Source organism: Enhydra lutris, unplaced genomic scaffold, assembly GCF_002288905.1.
Source record: "Enhydra lutris kenyoni isolate GAN:26980312 unplaced genomic scaffold, ASM228890v2 scaffoldscaffold16, whole genome shotgun sequence".
NCBI lineage: Eukaryota > Metazoa > Chordata > Mammalia > Carnivora > Mustelidae > Enhydra > Enhydra lutris.
Window position 1 is genome coordinate 31039616 of NW_019154100.1, and position 20885 is coordinate 31060500.

Genomic DNA, 20885 nt, shown 5'->3' on the forward strand with positions numbered 1-20885 from the left:
TTTTTAAATTTTATTTATTTATTTGATAGAGAAATCACAAGTAGGCAGAAAGGCAGGCAGAGAAGGGGGTGGGGGAAGCAGGCTCCCTGCTGAGCAAAGAGCCCGACTCGGGGCTCGATCCCAGGACCCTGAGACCATGACCTGAGCTGAAGGCAGAGGCTTAACCCATTGAGCCACCCAGGTGCCCACCATTTGAGATCTTAACAGAAGGCTTGAATAGAGGCAGCCATGACGAGGATCCATTGTAGAGACATAGGGATGGTGAGATTCCTGTGGACCCAGAATGCTTGTGGAATTTTTTTTCGCATTATGATGTTCTCTTCTCGAGCACAGGTCTCCTTCACAAGTGGGGCCAAGGCTAGAACTACAGCCTACAATTATCAGTTATAACCTTGAAATTAAGACTGTAGTTGAAGGTATTTCCAAACTCTTATATGAGTCTCTAGTCTCAGGTAAATCTGCATTCTCATGGTCACAGAAATATTTTATTCTCATACTCTCCAACTATATCTTCACAATTATTCAAACTAAGTAATCTCAAGATGACACAGGTTATCCACAAACTATGAGTGCTGAATTGATCTCCTATGGAAAAAGAACCCAACTATTACATTGACTGGTGATTCTTTTCCTATACTTGATGGTTATTGACATGAAAGTGACCTAGAGAGGCAACATAAAGAAAGAAAAAAAAACTGATCAATATGGGTATTGATTGTTTTATATACATTTTGCATTAATTTTTTTCCAACAGCCATATGAAGTGGTTATTTCTACTAATTACAGAGATGAAGAAATAGATTATCAGAGATGTTTGAAAATTTCCCCAAGGAGATGTCAGAAAAGCAGCAGAGCTGAGATTAAAATCTGGAGTTATCTAACCTGAAAACATTTATTATTTTAACCACATAAGAACCAAGAATGCTGGCTAAAGCAGCTGGTGTCCCTTTACCAAATAACCAAGCAATCAGTTTACAGTTACAGATTATTTACCCTGGGCAGAGTTCTGTGCTGGGATCTATGGGGAACACACAGATAAATAAGGCACAGTCCCTATTCTCCAGTCTGAACAAGCTGTTTGGCAAGACAACCTGTTTGCAGAGAGGTGAAAAAAGTTAAATAACCCCAGAGGACAAGAATGTAACCATTGTCCCTGCTTCAAGAATCAAAGTATCAAATTCTGTGATTTCACTGTGGGCTGAAAGCTTCACATACATGGTTGCCTTTGATCAAGTGAAAGAAAATGTCATGTAAACTTAATGTAACAACACCAATTTTCTTTCTCATTGTGAGTATTTTAAAAAATCGGAAACTTGATAAAATTTCAGTACATTTCTCTTTTTTGTCTTTTCAAAACACTTCACTTTAGTTTTGTTTTTACAAAATTGAGTTCTTGCTGCATATATTGTTTTTCATCCTCTTTTTTAATTAAACATGATAATATAAGAAATTTCCCACGTTAAAGGAAGTTCTTTATACACATAAGGGTTAATGGCATTATAATTAGGATAGAAAGGATCTGAAGACAGGGAAGGGACCTTCAGGCACAGACGGCAACATAATCTGAGATGAAGATTCACTTTGGACCAAGTCAGCATTGGCAAGAATTTGGCTCCAAATGGTCCTGGAGATAGAGGGGTTAATCAGAGGATTGGGCAGAGACCACATCCCGAAACCTGCCACCTGATCCCTGTCCCTTTACAAAGAACTGCTCTTCAGGTCAAGCCAGTGGAGGTCAAAGGAAGGACACTGGAGCATCCAGCATGAGCATTGAAGAATCCAAAGCAGATTTGTTTACTAAGCGGAAAGGGATTCACTGAAACAGACCGGAACAAAAGGGTTTTTCTTTACAAACTGGTCCCTGACCCTCGCCTTTAGCAAAGGTTCCCACTTTTCTTGGCAGGCTTTTACTGCTCTAAAGCCAACTACCACCGAGCTGGCAGGGAGCATATCCTCACCGGTTGTGCGAGCCTGGTGGCTAAGGTCAAACGTGCCATTTTAGAACGGAAGTTTGGGGACAGACCAATAAAGCAGCACTTTTATCGAAAACTTTGATGATTTTTACAGCGTTCTTTTTGAAAAAAGGTGGTAGCTCGGTTAAAATTGGACATTGTAGTACAGACGCAGCGATTTGAGGAATTCAGCTGCTCGAGAACTCCGGCCGCCACTACGGAGCGGAAGCTTTTGTGCTAAATATGACCCCACTTACCGCCGAGGCTGGTGGAGGAGCAGGACTCTCTGGGGTATCTTATTTTTCCATAAATCATTATTCTTTTCTTCAAACTCTGAGCACTTACTGAGTCTGAGCTCTCATGAATCTTGTTGAGCACGATTTTGGAGGTTTTCCTTCCTTTCGAAATTGTGCACTGTCGGAGTTGAATACACACGCAAGATGCTTGGCATTGCCAAAGAGGACTTTTTTTTACTCAAAAGAGCCAAAGCGTGTGTAAAACTAAATAGCCAGAAATTAAATGCAATTCCTAAAGTTGATTTTGTCTAGTGTTATGCATCCTACTATACCAAACAAAAGTTAGAAATATAATCTTATCCGTATCATTTTTGCCTTTTATTGTTTTATTATTTTTGTCTTGTGTTTGAAATTTTTTTAACTTTTTTTGTTCCCATAGAATATTCTGAGAGTTCACTTTCTTTTTTTTTTTTAAAGATTCATTTATTTATTTTAGAGAGAGACAGAGACAGAGAGAACCCTTGCAGGTGGGCAGAGGGAGAGAGAGACAGAGAGAGAAAATCTCAAGCAGATCCCCTGCTGAACTTATAGCCCAAAGTGGGGTTTGATCCCACAACCCAGAGATCATGACCTGACTTGAGCCAAAATCAAGTATCGGATGCTCAACTGACTGAGCCACTCAGGCACCCTCCAAAATTTAACTTTCTAAAGTTGGCTGACTAAAAGACTCACTGTTAATTTAGATCTCACCTGTCCACTCTTTGCCATAATTTTTAAACAATTGAAATTTCTTAGTATTTGCTTTTTTGATCATAAAATGAACAGTCATCACCATTGTCATTGATTTTTGCAGTAATTTACTATTGTAACAATAAATGTATATTTATCCTTCAGTTGCCTTACAGAATTCTGATGTGCGAAGCAGGGAAGGAAACTCTACCAACTGCAGCAAGAATGCTTGCATATACTTAAAAGAAAATATTCAAATGTTTACAATATATCTGAATGACTTGCCTTGATTAAACACTGATCAGAAAAGATGGTTTAAGTCACGGGGCCAGTGATTATGGGTGAGTTTAGGGATGCGAGACATGCTGCTGAAATAGGTATTGGACTATTTAGTCATTTCTCTAAACTTGAAGCATAAATGAATGCAAATTCAAGTAGATGCCATGGAAAGGATTTAGAAAATGTGGTTTTGAAACCAAGCTTTGCTACTTTAGCTCCATATGTATTTATTTAGCATCTATTCTGTTCTGGGAATTCAGTCAAATACTGGAGACAGATTGATGAGTGAGAAGGAGGCCCTCTTTCTTAATGTCCTGATAATCTGGGGAGTTGCAACAGTTTACTCCTCTGCCCTAAGCTTCTGTCCCCTCCTCTTACCCTGCAAGCTTCATAGTGATATTAACAAAGGCTAAATGAGATAATGGGGATGGTCAATATTTCTCGAGCCGTATGCATAATATATTTATTAATATTCTAACTGTCCCAACCATCCTATCGGTTAGATGGTCTAGCTTACTAATCACAGGAATATGCTTGGAGTCCAGTGCCTGGTTTGAGTGCTCGTTACTGGGCTGTCTTGGGTATGCAACCCCTCTGCTTTTCCAATTTACAATGAAATTGTGGCAGTTAGATTGCTTCCTTTGTTGGCAATTATTAGGTAATGGATGCATAGAATTCAGCATAGATTCTAGCACATCATAAGTACTCACTGAGGTCAACAGTAATTACCACTCAGTACAATTTATACCCAACTAAGAAATAAGAGAATGTAGGAAGATTATATCATTTACACAAGGCCACCCAACAAGTTGCAGACGTGAGACTCATCCAGGTTGACCTGTTGCCAAAGCCCTTATTTCTTACATTTTGGGTTCTCTGAAAATATTTTTATAGATGTAACTGTTGGATAAACTTGAAGGATACTGATTATGTTAATCAACACTTTCGATCTTTCTTCCTGGCTGGAATGCCTTCCCAGTCCACAATTTCTTTGCTCTCCGTCCACATCGCAGACCACCCAATTGGATCCACCAGAGGGTGGATGTGGCCTGACAACAGGTGAGGCCACATTAGTCCCCAGTCTCCAGCTGCCGCTCCACTGAGAGGGAACCATTCTTCCTCACTGAGACTGGGAACTCTGATCAGATGGGTGAGCCAAGTTCCAGAAGACTGCAGTGGCTTACAAGCGCTCTGGCTTCTCCTTCTCACTGAATCAAGCCAGAAACCGGGCTCGTGGGGTCTGATTTGTTTGTCTCCATGTTTTAGTTTACCGAATTGCTCTCTCACAATGGAGGAGAGGTCACATGGTTCCGGCAACTCCCAAGGAGGCCAAGAAAAGAGCAGGAGAGAGATCCTGAGGTCCATCAAGAAGGTGTGGGCTCCCCTAGATGAGCAGCTGCCTCCTGGCTCTGAGGAGGAAAGCCAGAGTGTCACCATCCCCACACTGGGTGAGAACAGGCCCTCAGGGCTATTGAAAACATTCTGCTGCGGGTGCTGAGGGTCGTGGGGGCTTGGCTGGGGACGGATGATTCTGGAAAAAACACTTGTCCTTGAAGATACCAGTGTTCCTGGCAGGAGGCTACAAACTTCTATGAAATGGGCACTTCTGACTTCCACCCACACACATTCAAAACACACACCTTCTTGATGGAAATAGACCAACTTCTCCCTTTCTACTCCAAGGTCCCCTCATCTCAAGTTCCTCAGGACCCTGAAGGGGCACATGGAATCCATGCCAGAGACATGATGCTTCCTTCAGAACATCAAACATTCTATTGAAAGGCTTTTTTTGCTGGGTCTTGCATGAAGCATCCGTAATAATTTTAATAGTTCAAAGAGTCATAAGTAGGAAAACACTTTTCCCTCCGCAGTGATATAACTGATGGTTTTTCTTCTTTGCCCACCACCCAATTCATTCTACCTCTCTAGAGTCCCTAAATTGAAAAATAAGCACCTTGCATGCCTACTTGGCCTTTCTGGTTCACCAGACCCCTTGTGAGGGGCTAAGTCAGGTACTTCACTGTTCGGTGGGATAAAGTCAAAGAAAATCAGCCCAGAGTAGCCTGTAGCCAACCAGAAAGGAAAGAAATATTTATTGGGAAATACTGCTTTTCTATCCTCTCCTTTTTACCCTTCGACTATTGGTTAAGCCAGTGACAAAGATCCACCTTAAAAGACTTTAACACAGGGTGCCTTTGGCAATCCTGGGACTGTAGTGCAATTTGTCCCTGGAATGAATGCAAATTTGGTTTAGAACCTGGCAGAGAACTCCTTGCAAATACACATCACTGGCTAGCTGCCTTAGGTAAACGTCGCGGTTCAATAAGGAGAGGGTCCATGGTGGTCTATATCCGACAAGAGAAAGACAAAAGTCTGGTATGCTTTTTTACTCTTCATGTTCACACTAAGGTAATTTAAAAATTATTCTGACATCTCTTGTACTTCGGTGTTATTCTTTTTCCTTTTCACACTTTCTCTTCTTTCTTTCTTTCTCTCTTTCTGTTTTGATGTCAGTCATTTGGCAAGTTTATACTTCATTCTCAGGAAAGACTGATTATGGAAAGCAGGAAGTTTTGCCTTGGGAAAATAACTGAATATGCTTCTAGAACATGTGCCTAACTATGTAGGAAATAGAGCTATGGGTGGTGGCTGGATAATGGGGTAGCGTTATTTTAGCTGGTGTGCTTTGATTGATGGTCTGTTTCTTTCCCCTTCATAGAAGATTCCAAACAAGCAAGTATTCAGCAGTGGCTGGACTCTGGATTCTTGTAAGTGTTTCTTCGTGCCTTTATACATATCTCTTGCAAAAATCTGTGAAAACAATGTGGGTAACTCTTCTGGGGCAAGGTGAAACAGGCCTACCTTTTCATTTTAATTGAGTGTATGAAGGATCTATTATTGCAAAAGTTATATATCAATTTGAAAGTACTCAACAGAATACTGTTCCAGTCCCTGGCTGTTGATTGCTTTTAAAAAGTCCCCCCGTAATAAAGCCTAGCTTTACATTTACTCTCATCTATTTAATTAAAATGCATAATTGAGTATAATTGAGTTGTACACATTGTTTGACTCGCAATATTTTTGTTTCTTTATAGGGTCTCTGTAAATGAAAACTTTCAGCAAGTCATCGACCGCACTGGTAAGACAAGAGAACCAGAAGCATTTAGGCTTTGTGGACCTGAGTAAAATTATTAAAACATTTATGTGAATAAATCTTCTTAAAATGAGAATTATCAGAGCTTTCTAGAAATGTAATGGATCTCAAAAACCATCCAGCTGAATTGCTTTGTTTGATATATAAATCAGAGTCTCTGGAAGGATAGGGGGTCATCAGCAGCCTGTGGGGTTGCAAACCAGGCCTCCTGCCACATCATTATCTCAGACTCTATCAGAAAACACACTGGGTTCTATGAAGACATTTTGCAAGGATGTAATTATGGAAATGCAATTGTCTAACTTTTCCTCTCACTGTATGGTACTTTTATGTCTAAATCTAGTTTCTTTCTATTCTCCAGTCTCAAAATTATATCTTCCCTTTCTAATGGTGCATTTGTTCTCAAAAAGAACAGATGACTGAATTCTATGGCAAACAGTGAAAGTATGTATTTCTGACGCAGAGAATGTATCACACTTGTTACACTGAGATTTGATAAGAATATTATAAAAAGAAAAAGAAATTAATTGCAGATCTCACAGTTCCCACATTCTTTAAAGAAAATACTGTATTTCATAAAAATACGATTATAAGATGCACTCACAGTGCCCCCTACCCCCACCCTGGCTGGCTTAGTTGGTGGAACATGTGACACTTGATCTTGGGGTTGTGAGTTCGAGCCCCACCTTGGGTGTAGAGAGTACTTAAAAATGAAAGGAAAAGAGAGAGAGAAAGGAAGGAAGGAAGGAAAGAAGGAAGGAAGGAAGAAAAATACATTCACATATTAAGTACTACTCAGGAAAATGAAACAGCAAGCCCTGGCAATTATAAATGAAAGGCAACACTGACTACAAGACACTTTCTGATTTCATAGATGTTAAAATGTAACAAAATGCATGTTTTAAAACTGAGGAAACACCATAAATAATGTATGTTAAAAAAAATGACATAAATTAGGAGTTTAATGATTAGAGGGGAAAACTATTAGTCTACTGGTTACTTACTTGGCTGGTTTTAATTATTTCACTTCCTTCACTGACATCTTAAATTAAGATTGACCACTGGCTACAAACTAGTTTAAATTTAGACTTTTTTTTTTTTTACTGAAAATAAAAACAAAAAACCAAGTATATCATTGAAATTTCCTTTCTCCAAGCTTCTTTATTTTTTTTAAATATAAAATTTCCACGATCCCCAAATCTCTGAAGATGTTTGCCAATAAACTGAATTCTCTATTTATAGTAGTACAGAATCAAGAAAAGGCAAGAACTTGGGGTGCCTGGCTGGCTTCATTGGTAGAGCATGTGACTTGATCTTGGGGTTGTGAGTTCTAGGCCCACACTGGGTATTTATTACTTAAAAATAAAATCTTGAAAAAGAAAGGAAGGAAGGAAGGAAGGAAGGAAGGAAGAAAAGGGAAGGGAAGGGAAGGGAAGGGAAGGGAAGGGAAGGAAAGGAAAGGAAAGGGAAAGAGAAGGGAAGGGAAGGGAAGGGAATGGAAGGGAAGACAAGACAAGGACTTAAGAAATGTAGCAGGATGAGATGTAAGATCCCCTGATGTTTCATCTTGCCCAGGGCATGGTGGGAGGCCTGGTACTAACTCTGGGGTTGTCAGTAACTGTATTATTAAAAGCTTCACTTCCCAGAAAGAGACACCATGAGACACCATGGTCTTTCCACCTCTGAATCAAGTCGATGAAGTGTAAAGGCACAGACAGGAGGTGCGAAGCTGGAGGAAAGAAGGGCTAGCCCAGCAGAAATGCACAGTTCCCACTTGCCAGGTCCTTTATCTTCAGCGAGGGTTTTAATAATAATGGAGTAGCCTCTTACAAGTTTACTTGAGTCTTCACTTTTACAAGGCTCTTTATGATCTATCATATTTTAAACTCAGTAACCTGTGTGGGATCAAGGCTGGTATTCATCTGAGCTTTGCAGATGAAGATTCTGGGCCACAGAGTGATCAAGCACAGTGACTTGGGGGCCCAGCTGGTTAGAAGGGGGCAGAGGAACTCGAAGCCCAGCGTCCTCTGCGTGCTGGTCACAGCCACTATGAGACCAATAAATGCGGAGTTCAGAGAAGCCAGCGGTCATACTGAAAACATGTGGAAGCTAGAACAGGACGAGCTGGTAACCTGAAGGTCGTGGTGAGGATGGCAAGGAGAAGAACTGTGGTGAGATGAAAAGAAACCGAAGAGAAGAGAAAAGAGGGGTCACGACCTGAGGGAAAATCCCAGAACAACACGTGCAATCCTAGCATGACCCAGAGTGGTACATTCGTTCCTAGGGCCACCATACCAAATTACCACTGACTTGGTGGCTTCGAACAGAAATTTATTCTCTCACAGTTCTGGAGGCTGGAAGTCTGAAATCAAGGTGTGGTGATAAGTTCATTCACTCTCTGAAGGGTCTAGAGAAGAATCCTCCCTTGCCTCTTCCTAGCGGCAGGTGGCTCCCAGAAATTCTGGGCATTCCTTGGCTTGTGGTGACAGTCCTCCTTTCTCTACCTCCATCTCCACACAGCTGCTTTTCCCTGTGGGGGGAAAGCTTTTGTCTTTTCATAAGGACATAAGACCCACCCTAATCCAGTATGACCTCACCTTTACTAATTATATCTACAAAAACCCTATTTCTAAATAAAAGACAGATTCTAAAATGAGATTTCAGGGGTGCCTGGGTGGCTCAGTCAGTTAAGCATCTGCCTTCAACTCAAGTCATGATCTCGGGGTCCTGGGATCGAGTCCCACATCAGGCTTCCTGCTTGGAGGGGAGTCTGCTTCTCTCTCTGCCCCTTACCCCACTTGTGCGCGCTCTCTCTCTCTTCTCTCAAAAAAAAAAATAAATAAAATCTTTAAAAATTAAAAAAAAATAAAATAAGATTTCTGATACAGAAGTTTGATTCAACCCAGTACAAGTAGAATGTATTCTAAGGCTGGTTCCCCTCATTGATCATGCCTGAGCCCTTCATACAATGAAGCAGCAACGAGATCCAAGTGGCTGCTCATCTTATAGATGACACAGGGCCCTCTATAGGAAGCATTCTAGTGGCCTCCTGATCTTGGACTGAGTCCCAAATAAAATGGGGAGGGGGTAGTTGGCATAAGGCTTTAGGGGTCCTATTGCTGAATTCCTTGTGAGTTTAGAGATGGCCAAGTTGGGGTGTTGGACTTCTATGGTGACTCTAGCTTTCATGCTGCTCTGTGGCCACCTAAAGTCTCATTTTTATTAAACTAGAATCTGGCCTGGGGCGCCTGAGTGGCTCAGTGGGTTAAAGCCTCTGCCTTCGGCTCAGGTCATGATCTCAGGGTCTTGGGATCCAGCCCCGCATTGGGCTCTCTGCTCAGCGGCGAGCCTGCTTCCCTCTCTCTCTCTGCCTGCCTCTCTGCCTACTTGATCTCTGTCTGTCAAATAAATAAGTAAAATCCTTAAAAAACAAAACAAACAAAAAAAAAAAAACAAGCAAAAAACCCCTAGAATCTGGCTGGCCCATTTCCCATTGTGCTCAGTACCATTATGCTAGATGAAAGCCTTAACCCTGGGCACTTCAGCATCTTCGTCAGGAGAACTAGGAGGGGAGAGAAAGGAATATGTGTGAAGGGCACACAGCCTAGGTACCTCACCTATATTATCTCATTTACCCAAACCGAGATCTCCCAAGGTAAATATTACAGTCACTAACTTTTGCAAGCAGAAAAATGAGACTTAGAAAGGTTAAGTAACTTGCCCAAAGTAGGCCAGTGAGTAGGTAAGGGGGTCAAGATTTGAATTTGGATCTGTCTGACTCAGTAGCCACATTGCCTCTCCAGAGGCCCAGGTCATTTACGCTGTGTGCTACGCACGGGAGCCCCCAGCAGGAAAGCAAGGCCTGCATCTATCTCCCTGCGAGGAAAGTCAGAGGGTGAGCATTGTGGCCGAGTTTACTGGCGTGTACTTCTCTCTCCAGGTCATCTGGCTCTGATGCACCTGTCTTCAGAGCCACAACACAGTCCTCCAGAATTTACATTTTTTAGAGTAGAACTAATTTTTTTATGTCAATTGAGTAGTGTCTTTGGAAATGTAAAATGATCCTATCTGGAGCTCAAAAAAAAAAAAAAAAAGGTGCATCAAATAATTCCTCTGAAAAGCCACAAGAAAGTTGGTTGGCTGCTTGCCCCCCATGACTCACTGAAGTATTTTCACACAGGATGGTGTCTCACTGTCTGTCCTGTCTTCTGACAAATATTGGCCATCTTGGCTGAATGGTCCGGCAGTCTTCTTAGTATCTCCAGAGCCTCGTCTGCTCAGTGCACATGTGTGACCTACAGGGAAGACCCTTATGGGCATCCTTCCATTTTTTGGCTTTTCCATTCCTGAGAACCACCACCCCTGGTGCAGATCAGCTCCTCATACTTGTCACCAACAACATAAGCAAACACAAGTTTGACTCTCAGTTTGTGCTCTCTGAGGATCTGTGGACATTCCTATAACCACAAACACAAAGGACAGTTGGAACCTCTTTGAGGTCAATTGGGGTGCTAAACGGTACGTGGTCATGGATGTGAAGGCCTGTCTTAGGCTGCTGATTCTTCCTAATCCCAGATTCCATATTTGTGTATAATAAAGCCTAGGGAGAGGAGTTGGTTTTTGACAAGCCCATTTCCACCACTGGGGAACAAATTAGACTTCGACACCTTTGTCTTGTGAGAGTACACTGGAGTTACCCTGCTGGGACAGACACCTACATGAATGCCTTGTCACTGGGGAGCTTTATAAAATGTGTGCTTGTTTAATAACACAGCCACGCATAACTGTGAGGGGAGAAAAAACAGATCCAATGTTTACAGAAAAAAAAAGCTTTTGTCAAATATCGCCTTGGATCCATTGATTACTTGGTAGGTGGTTAATTCATTTGTCCTTTTGATATTTAGATATTTCTTCTCCAATCCCCAGAGAGGTCCTTGAGCAATAAAATTATACCTTTCCAGAAGGAATTTATTCAATAAGAACTACAAAATCAAATTCTAAAATCTGTGGCCTATAAGATGAGTTCGATGCAAATCCAGTTAAACATAAGAGATGCTCCTTTAATGCTTATCAAACAAAAGCACCCAGAGCCAAGAACTGTGATGGTAGAGAGGCGCCTGGGTGGCTCAGTCAGTTGAGGATCTGACCTTGATTTCAGCTCAGGTCATGATCTCAGTGTTGTGAGATCAAGCTCCATATTGGGCTCTCCACTGGGCATGCGGTCTGCTTGGGATTATCTCTCCCTCTGCACACACTCTCTCTCTAAAAAAAGAAAGCACTGTGCTGGTGGAGAATACAAAGATGTAGAATGCATAGCCCCTGCTCTTACATATGTCACTCTGACTTCCCAGGACCTTTGCAATCTTAATATAACTGTGCCCATGTTTCACAAGACCCTCTTGTCTTATCCCCTTTCATTGCCACCCCGATGCTTCATCTTTCTTCATCCAATGCCTCCTGCCATAAAGTCTTTCTTGTTCTGTTCTCCTCTTGCCTTCTTTTGAGCCATGCCTCAGGTCCCCCATTCTCTATAAGGGGCTTCCTGACACCTGCACTAAGAGCCTCAAGTTCTCTTCTGCACACCTGCCACATCCGTGCTGGGTTCTACCCATATGGTGCTTGGCCCGTGCTTCCTCAAATTATTAGGGATACGAGCAGCCTCACTAACAAAATTGTAAATCCCACTGAGGTAGGAACAATCTCTAACACATCTGATTTCCCCAAAGCTAGTCAACAAAAGACCTTCGTACAACTGGTCCATAATGAAGCTGATGTGAGTCAGATTGGGAAATCTTCAAAGAAGAGTGACTTGAGCTAGTCAAAGAGCAATGTGGTTCTGAAAAAAAAACAAAGAGGCAAAGGAAGACAATGTCACTTGGTTCAAGGAGCTAGAATAAAGGCACAGAATGAAAAGAAAACCAAATGTGTGCAGGAAAGCATATAGAAGGCGGTCAGACTAGAGAAATGGCTTCATGCTGGGGAACAAAGGTGGAAATTCTTCTGGTAAATAAGGTGTTGTCTGGTTGTAAATGCCTTAAAATCCAGAAAGAGGGAACCACACTTGATGTATGACGATCATCTCAGGTTCTAGTCAAAGGAGAGGTAGTCGTTACTGGGGTTGTGTTAGGAGGATTTTAAGACCGTATCTTTGTTCACCTGAACAGAAGGTCATGAATAATTAGTGATAGTTGCCATAGGTGCAGCACTGGGGAATTGAACCAGGCGTGTTACACACTTGCCATGTCTATTAGAGTGAGTTATGAATGGTTTCTGAGGAGAAAGATGACAGATTCCGCTGTTTATCTTGGCAAGAGAAAGAAGGGGCACATCTTGGGAAGATGCTGTTGAGAACTCGGGCTTCAGGTCTCTGGGGCTGGGGCTCCGCGCTGGAAGAGAAAGGAGGAGTCAGCTGCATCTGGGAACTAAGCAGCTAGGCGAGCGGAGAAGAGCAGAGTATGGCTGGCTTCAAGGTCTTGAGGCTGAGTGTCAGGGAGAAGGAAGAATCTTTTATTTTGTAAGAGTGTAAATTGAAATCATGAACAAACTGGGAGAAATAAACGCTGCTGAGGGCCTCTGCTCCGCGTCTTGGTCATGCAGGAGTTAAATATACAGAAAGCTGCAGAATGCTATTATTTTAGAGCCCTGTGAAAATGTAATTTGATTAGTCTATTGGACGATATTCCAAAGAACCAAATGTCTTCCATGAATCAGTCAGAAATGCTTAGGAAAACCAAAATAAAAAATGCTTTCTAAGCCAATAAAGGTGCTAATTAGTGCCTTCTGCATATCTCACTACATCTTCCACAGTAATACAGTTTGCAGGGTTAAGTGTGGTGTCTGCTGCCTCAGATGGCAGAAGTCCACCTCACAGTCGGGAGGGCGGCTGGAGACTCAGAACTGGCATTTTAACCCATGCGATGGGATGTAGTAAAGTAAAGCGGAGAACTTTTTTCTCACTTTGATTCTCTTCCAACTCAACCCTTATGAGCCTCGAGCCTTGGGGAGAGGAGGACATTATTATTATTTTTTCTTTCTTTCTTTCTTTCTTTCTTTCTTTCTTTCTTCCTTCCTTCCTTCCTTCCTTCCTTTCTGCTTCATCCATCCACCATTGCTTTTAAAGAGTAAAATCTGGTTTTAAAAACCTACTAAGACTGTCATAGAAAGAAAAAGAAATTGGAGAAAAATATTGAGACCGAACCATTAGAGACACAAGAAGGAGGTAAGGAGACCCTAGCAGATAGGGCCTTATGGGATGGATACAGGCACATTTTGCAGGTGTCTCGCTTTCAGCCTGGAGCACGATGCCTACAGAAGCTTGAGGAAACGCAGGGTACCAGGAGCAGTTTTTCTGTCCCGTGGTGGCATTACCTAGGTGTCAAATTCCTGTGCTCAGAGGCAGCGGACTCAAATGCTCCTGGGAGCCAGGCAGATAACCGCTAATGAACCAAGTGAGTAGGATGGAGACTGCACATGTTTGCCGCACACGTGGCCTCCAATGCATTGCTTTCCGAAGAGATCTGGGCTGACACTGTCCTATCTTGGAGTTGTAAGGAAATTCTAGGAATCCCAGGACTGGCGAGAACTGGGCCGCCGGCTGGTGCCTCTTGGTTCAGGTTCATCATTGAAAAGGGACAGCGGGAACAAGGACCCAACCCTGACAAGCCCAGGAGGTTTATCTTACAAATTAGCAAAGTGGAAAAACAACAACAACTGAACTAAACTAAAACCCAACAAACCCTCCAACAGGCAAGGAATAATACTTTCATTCTGTCTTGTGAGACTCTCAACTGCTTGGTCCCAGCGCTGGAAAGGCACATCATGGGTTTATGTTTTTCACTCCCTGTGACTCTCAGGTGACAGAGTTCTATTTGTTCCATAGGGCAGACATTCATGGAAACTGCACCCTCGCTACCTTTTAAAACTGTAGTTGTGTGTTCTGGGCTTAGTTAAGAACTCACTGTCTGCGCATACCTCATGATATGCTTCAAGTCTTTATCTTTCTAGGCCACTGTTCTTGTCCCATTCAGCAGGGTCACTGAGCCTTTGAAAAAACAGCTGGAAACTACACGTGTTCTTATCTCCACCCTCAAAATTTGGCACTCAGAGGCAAGGTCACAGATACCTAGAGATCTGTTGGTAGTATCCTACCCAGACAAGAACTCTGGCTCTAGACTGAGGAGCCCTTTATTATTTTCAACCTTTTTTTTTTTTAATGTTTCAATCATTTAGGCTTGTTTTTCCAAAATTTCTCCCCACCTGCATGTATTTCTTACAGCGAAAAATTTATACTTTCTTATGGGAGTGCTGGGTGGCGACATTTCCAGTTTTATACATGTCACACATTTGCACCCAGAAAAAGCCACTGTGAGAGGAAATGAGAAGGCTGGTGAACTTTCGGAGGAACTGGCCCATGTTCTGAAGGTTTCCCTCTGCATACGTCTGCTGCCGCAGCATTACATCATGACACAGATCCTGAAGGCTGCCACGGCTCGTTCCGGAGCCTCCCAGTACTGAGCTCTTCTAGTCTGTCTTCAGCACCACTAACCAGACAAATGGACTGTCGGCATCGTCTCTCTCACATTTATTCGTGTGCTCAAAATCCATGTCCCGACACATACATATAAACTCCTCTTTCTGGTTTTCAAATAAGCTACGGACATGCTGTTGGCAGTGTGGTGTTTTGAAAAGAAACAACAGCAACAAATAAAAATAAGCTGTGGCATCCTGCTGGCCGTGCGAAATACATTTAATCTCTCTGAGCCTCAGTTTGCTTCTCTGTTAAGTGGGGATTCATAATACCTATTTCATAGATTTGTCATACGAATTAAAAGGGACGGTGCATGCAACATGCTTAGCCCACTGCCTCCTATAAAGTTAACATTAAATAAATGATGCTGTTATTGATATAATCAATCACCAAGGTGACGATGTATTCCCAGATCTGCTACTTTTGACTGCGTGATCCCGGGCTCATTACTCAACTCCTGTGAGTCTGCTTCCTAATCTGAAAAATCAGGATAGGTCCTAAATTTAAGACTGTTATGAGGATTAGGAGATAGAAATGCGTGGCGGGTGCTGGACAACTGTGGGGTCCTCCGTGTATCCTTTTGCTTGTCCCCACACTCACTCCTTCATCTTGTGGACCATGAGTGAGTCTTCCAAAATGCTCTATGCTCTCATCAGACTTGCTACAGACACACTCTGTGCTTGGCCACACCTCTTTTCCATCTATCAAATTCTACCCCTTCTTAAAAATCCAAGACACGTACCAGTTTCTCCATGAAACCTTTGAAGGCTACTTCCTTTGCCACCGACTTCATCTTGACTGAACAAGTACATTTCTTCACGTGGTTGTTACACCATTTAGCCATTAATTACATGCTGTCTTATTTGCTGCAGGGATGCCTTCTACCTCATGCTGATACCATCTCAGATACGGAAATCAATCCCATCTTCATTCAGAGGAGGACCAGAAAAATCTTCTATCTTAAAGGAAATGAAGCTCCTTATAAGAAATGAAGCTTTGATTAATTCCAATCTTTCTTTGTTACAGTTTCTTTACATGAACAAGAAATGGTGCACATGACCATGAAGGACTACATGAGGTAGGTGGTGGGACCCGTGTGGCTTCACTCTAGTATTTTAGAGCCACATCTTTCACAAATGAAATGGAAGTGAGGAGACTTCTTAATACCACCATGGAGCTTGGGATCTTGTCACTGGTTTAGCCACAGCACCTACAATGCTTTCACGACCCTTGAGAGAGATAGAGGTTCTTTCAATGTCATAAACGGGTGAGCAAATTCAATCAACGAACGCTGGCATGGGGGTGGGGAAGGAATTTAATTAAAACACATGCATGAGGTGCCTGGGTAGTTCAGTTGGTTAAGTGACCACCTTCAGCTCAGATCATGATCCTGGAGTCCCAGGATCGAGTCCCACATCGGGCTCCCTGCTCAGCAGGGAGTCTGCTTCTCCCTCTGACCCTCTCCTCTCATGTTCTCTCTCTCTTTCTCTCTCTATCTCAAGTAAATAAATAAAATCTTAAAAAAAAAAGAAAACACATGCATAAAAGGCATTTGACTATAAGACAACTGTCCAGAAGTACCTGTTCATGAAAGAGGTGCTTTCGTATTCTCACATCGTCAGTGTTGTTCATCACCATGCTCTTCACTGGGCAATAAGACAGTTGACTTCTGAACAACATGGCTTTGAACTGTGTGGGTCCACCTACATGCAGACTTCTTTTCAAATTCAAGTATAATTAGCGCACAGTTTTGGTTTTTGGTGTACAATGTAACGACTCACTAATTCTCTACATTTCTCAGTGCTCATCAAGATAAGCGTACTCTTAATTCTCTTTCACCCTTCCTGGCACTCACCTCCCCTATATATAAGAGTCTGGGACTTTATGTTTATCTTTTTTTCCTTTGTTTGTTCATTTGTTCTGTGTCTTCAATTCCACATATGAGTGAAATCACATGGTATTTGTCCTTCTCCAACTGACGTATTTTGCTATGCAGATTTTTTATAAGTAGAATACAGTACTATAAATGTGTTTTCCTTTTGATTTTCTTCATAACGTTCTCTTTTCTCTAGTTACTTTATTGTAAGGACGATTTTTTGTATATGAAATATAAAATATGTGCTAGTTGACTCTTCTCAGTAAGGTTTTCGGTCAACAGTAGGTTATTTAGTCATTAAGTATCGGGGAGTCCAAACTTATACGTAGATTTTTGACTATGGCGGGGGTCAGTGCCCCTAGCCCCCATGTTGTTCAAGGGTCACCTGTGCATAAGATTTCCAATGTTACAGGTAGAAAGCAGTGAGAATCTCTTAATATGAGGGTAGACTAAGTCTCAAGGTGGTGCCTGACGGTGGGGAAAACAGCATTACCTCAAAACTTAATAGCCTTGAGAATTTTTGAGGCCCATCCCAGACACTCTGAGTCAGGGAATCTGGAAGTAGGGTTCAGAAATCTGTGTTTTTGCAAACCCTTCAGATGATTCTGAGAAACATTCTGGTTTAAGAACCACTGGCATAGACTGCGAGCTTTTTGAGGTTGGGAACTCTGCTCCCATGCCTCAGCCACCCTTGCATTTTCAAGATAATCTCAACTCATTGAAGACCAAATATTCAATACTGTCTCCCTGTGAGTCCCACCAATTCACAATCAAAATGCTACTTTGTCAGTTTTCCCCTCTTAGCAGATTAGCTATATTTGTTGCCCACAGAATCAGAGAGCCCTAAGGGACCCCAGAAGTCTCTCAGGCAACTTTCTCATTTTGTTGAAGAGGAAAATGAAAGCCAAGGTCAGTGACTCACTCCTGCTCTCCTGGTTTGCTTAGAACCGTGACATACAGGGATTCTCCTGGATCCTAGGCCTGCACAGTTTCTGAGTGGCTCTGATGAACGTTACAAAGGGAGGTGTGATCCTCAAACCCAGAATGAAATAAAAATATAGCAGGCTTAATACAAGCTGAGGGGAGGCAATAAATAAAAGGATATCTTCTGCATCTCTTCAGGGCTCCCAGCAAACTCAACCATCTGTTAAAACCAGAGTCTTTATTGTTCAGAAACATATACTTTCTCCACCTTAACGTGGAGAAGCAATTGAACGAAGAGGCAAAGACCAGCTATTCTGACTACCTGTGGGACGGGGACTAAGGCAAATTCAAGACAACTTGGTCTCTTAGGGAAACTTGATATCTACATGGTGTTCTTTGCTTAATTCCAATCTCGTGCCACCTGGCTATTATGACTGATGAGGATGGATGTGTCGATGCTATATCCGAGCTCTGTAACACTGAACTATGTGACAACAGGGTTTCATTCTGTTTGGAAGTGCTTCCAAAGGACTTGCAAGGCAGGCCTCTTTGGATAGAGTGACACTTTTTTTTGTGGTAGTAGAGGAGTTGGTTACTATTGCATATGGATGGCCCCTGGAGCCCGGGAGACAGCACTGAAAGACTGTGAACCGCGCAATATGGAACCCTTCACCATTATGGGCATTAAGACAGAGTCATGTCAGTGACGGCTTGCCGTACCTCTTGCACCACACAATTTTAACTTCTTCAGAAAGTTGGTGCCTAGCAGAGCTGTGTTCCTGAAAGGTTCCCCAATGATTTGCCATCTGTCAAAAGTGAGACATTCTGTCACCTTTATAATGAGCACTAGCGGGCACCTAACACTTAAATTCTCACACCTTCTGTAACAAGACACTCTTGGAAAGAGGAGCAGCTTCTCCACGGCATGCTCTCTCTTCCTCAAAGGTGTGGCCATTATGGGATTATTAGAAATGAGGAGGAAATGCAAATGTTCGCCCTGGAAGGGAAAGATTCACAATGATCTCCCAGGGGACTATCTAAATCAACACATCTCATCGTTGGTATTTTCCCCGACTGTAGATCTCTGCATCCGTTTTCAGAAACTCCCACCCTTTCCAGAGGGACCAGTTTCAACTCTTGCCATTCTGCTGCAAGTCTCCCACAAAGGTATGTGATTTCCAGGCACTTGTCAACCAGAGAAATCATTCGGTGTGACAGTGGATTTTATGAAATTATAAATAGGCCCTTGAGAAATAACTTGCTGAATGAACAGATGAGAGAATGAATAAAGGATTTTCAAAATTCCAACTTGCAAGAACAAGGTAAAAGATTCAGTGACATCGAACTAAATATTTGTCCATGGGGAGATGGCCAAACAGACCATTGTCCAACCCATTTTATGGAATTCTATACAATGATAAAAGGAATAGGCAGAGATAACTATATACATTAACTTAGAACAATCTTTGAGTCATATTTTTCAGGGGGAAAAAGCAAGATGTGGAAAGATACATAGAGTATGCTACTATTTATAGAGTGAACCAGTGACAACTAGAAAGCATATATGTAACAGAAAAATATCTGGAAGGATAAATATAAATTTAGCAGGAAAGGAGTCAGGATTGATAGGTGTAATGGCTAAGGGGAAAGAGAGATTTATGTACAGTATAATAATTTTTTAACAAGGTGAATATAGGTATTTATTTCTTGCATAATTAAATATAAATAAGAAGAGTTAATGATACTAAAAATATGTTTAGTGACAAATCAATCAATAAATACATTCTTAGACATGAGATTGTAAGCCTCTGAAAGGCAGAACTATGCCCTGTTCCTTTTTGTGCCATGGGTGACTAGCAGAGAGCATAGAATGTGATAAATGTTCAATAAATATTTGTATAAATGGGCAGGATAAAAATGTGTACAATAATCACAGATTAAACCTTTCAGATGCAATTTAGATTTCTTGCAAGAATTTTTTTCTCCCTTGAAACTTTTTTATGTTAAGATATCAAGGGATGGGAGGAGGGGGGCAGGGAGAGGGTGGTGGGGTTATGGACATTGGGGAGGGTATATGCTATGGTGAGTGCTGTGAAGTGTGTAAACCTGGCGAGTCACAGACCTGTACCCTTGGGGCTAATTATACATTATATGTTAATTTAAAAAATAATAATAAAAATAAAAAATAAAAAAAAATATCAAGGGATTGGTACCCCTGTTCTCCAGTTATTCCAATGATTAGGATATCCAACCTCAGCCATTTAAGCCCTCCAGTAAGAGTTTTTGGCTTGTCTTTTCTTCCTTGATCGAATCGGGAGGCAAAGCACCCTATCTCTATGTTACATAAGAAAGTGTGAACGTGATGTTGGGTAATGTGTGGTAAGTGGGACTGCCCAGGGAGACTATAGGTGACTGTTGCTCAATGTGTGAATGGCTAAATAAATGAATTGTAATTAATCCAATTTAAACGATGAAGTCATGAAAGTAAATCACTCAAACTATCTCAAATAAACTCCTTAGGGTTGCGTGGAAAGTATAGGCAAACAGGGACTTGCAACAAAAGAGACAAGCAAACCTAGGAAAACCTTATCAAAAGTTCTGCTTCCATACGGTCCATGAGTTCTAAAAGGTCAAGAGCACATCACCAAGGAGAAGGTCAATAATTGGGAAGAGTTGGTAGACATAAATAAAATTTCCAGATAACCAAAGTTTATTATTTTAATAATAATAAACTGAGTCAAACTAAGCCAAAACTAAACCAAACGAAGCCAAAACTGAGTCAAACAATTTGAAGAAACCATGTCTTATTTCTCACCCATGTCCCAAAAAAAACCCAAAAAACAAAAAAACAGAACATATTTTAATTCTACTTTGGGACTGAAAATCATTACTTGTATCAGTCCTTGGAGTCTGCATTTCGCACTATGGTCAGCAGATCTGTGTAGCTGATGAGGCCCCCAGACTGATTCTCTTTAAAAACATTCTTTTTTGAGTTCCACTCCCTACAGGTTTTTGTTGTTTTTTTTCTTCTGTTTCCTATTGCCATAAACTACCATTTCTTTGTGGTTATCAGTGTATCGCTTCTGGCTTCTGACCCACAATCTCCCTGCCCTACCTAATGTAACATTTGCCTATTATGAAATGGAAAGTCAGGTAAATAAACTCATGACTCTTGCACAGGAAGTACAGACAAGCAGTCCCTGAGTGG

The 20885-nt window shown here is 41.7% G+C and overlaps 1 protein-coding gene across 1 annotated transcript in view; it reads left to right on the forward strand.

Annotated features, from left to right (window-relative positions):
* Positions 1-20885, forward strand: part of LOC111147420 (coiled-coil domain containing 129) — an 85503-nt gene that overhangs the window by 8296 nt on the left and 56322 nt on the right. The window contains exons 2-6 of the mRNA XM_022503427.1: positions 4463-4644; positions 5916-5964; positions 6292-6335; positions 15904-15955; positions 18758-18844. Coding sequence (XP_022359135.1) covers positions 4485-4644; positions 5916-5964; positions 6292-6335; positions 15904-15955; positions 18758-18844 — 392 coding nt within the window. The 5' untranslated portion in view covers positions 4463-4484. The remainder of the gene's footprint in view (positions 1-4462; positions 4645-5915; positions 5965-6291; positions 6336-15903; positions 15956-18757; positions 18845-20885) is intronic.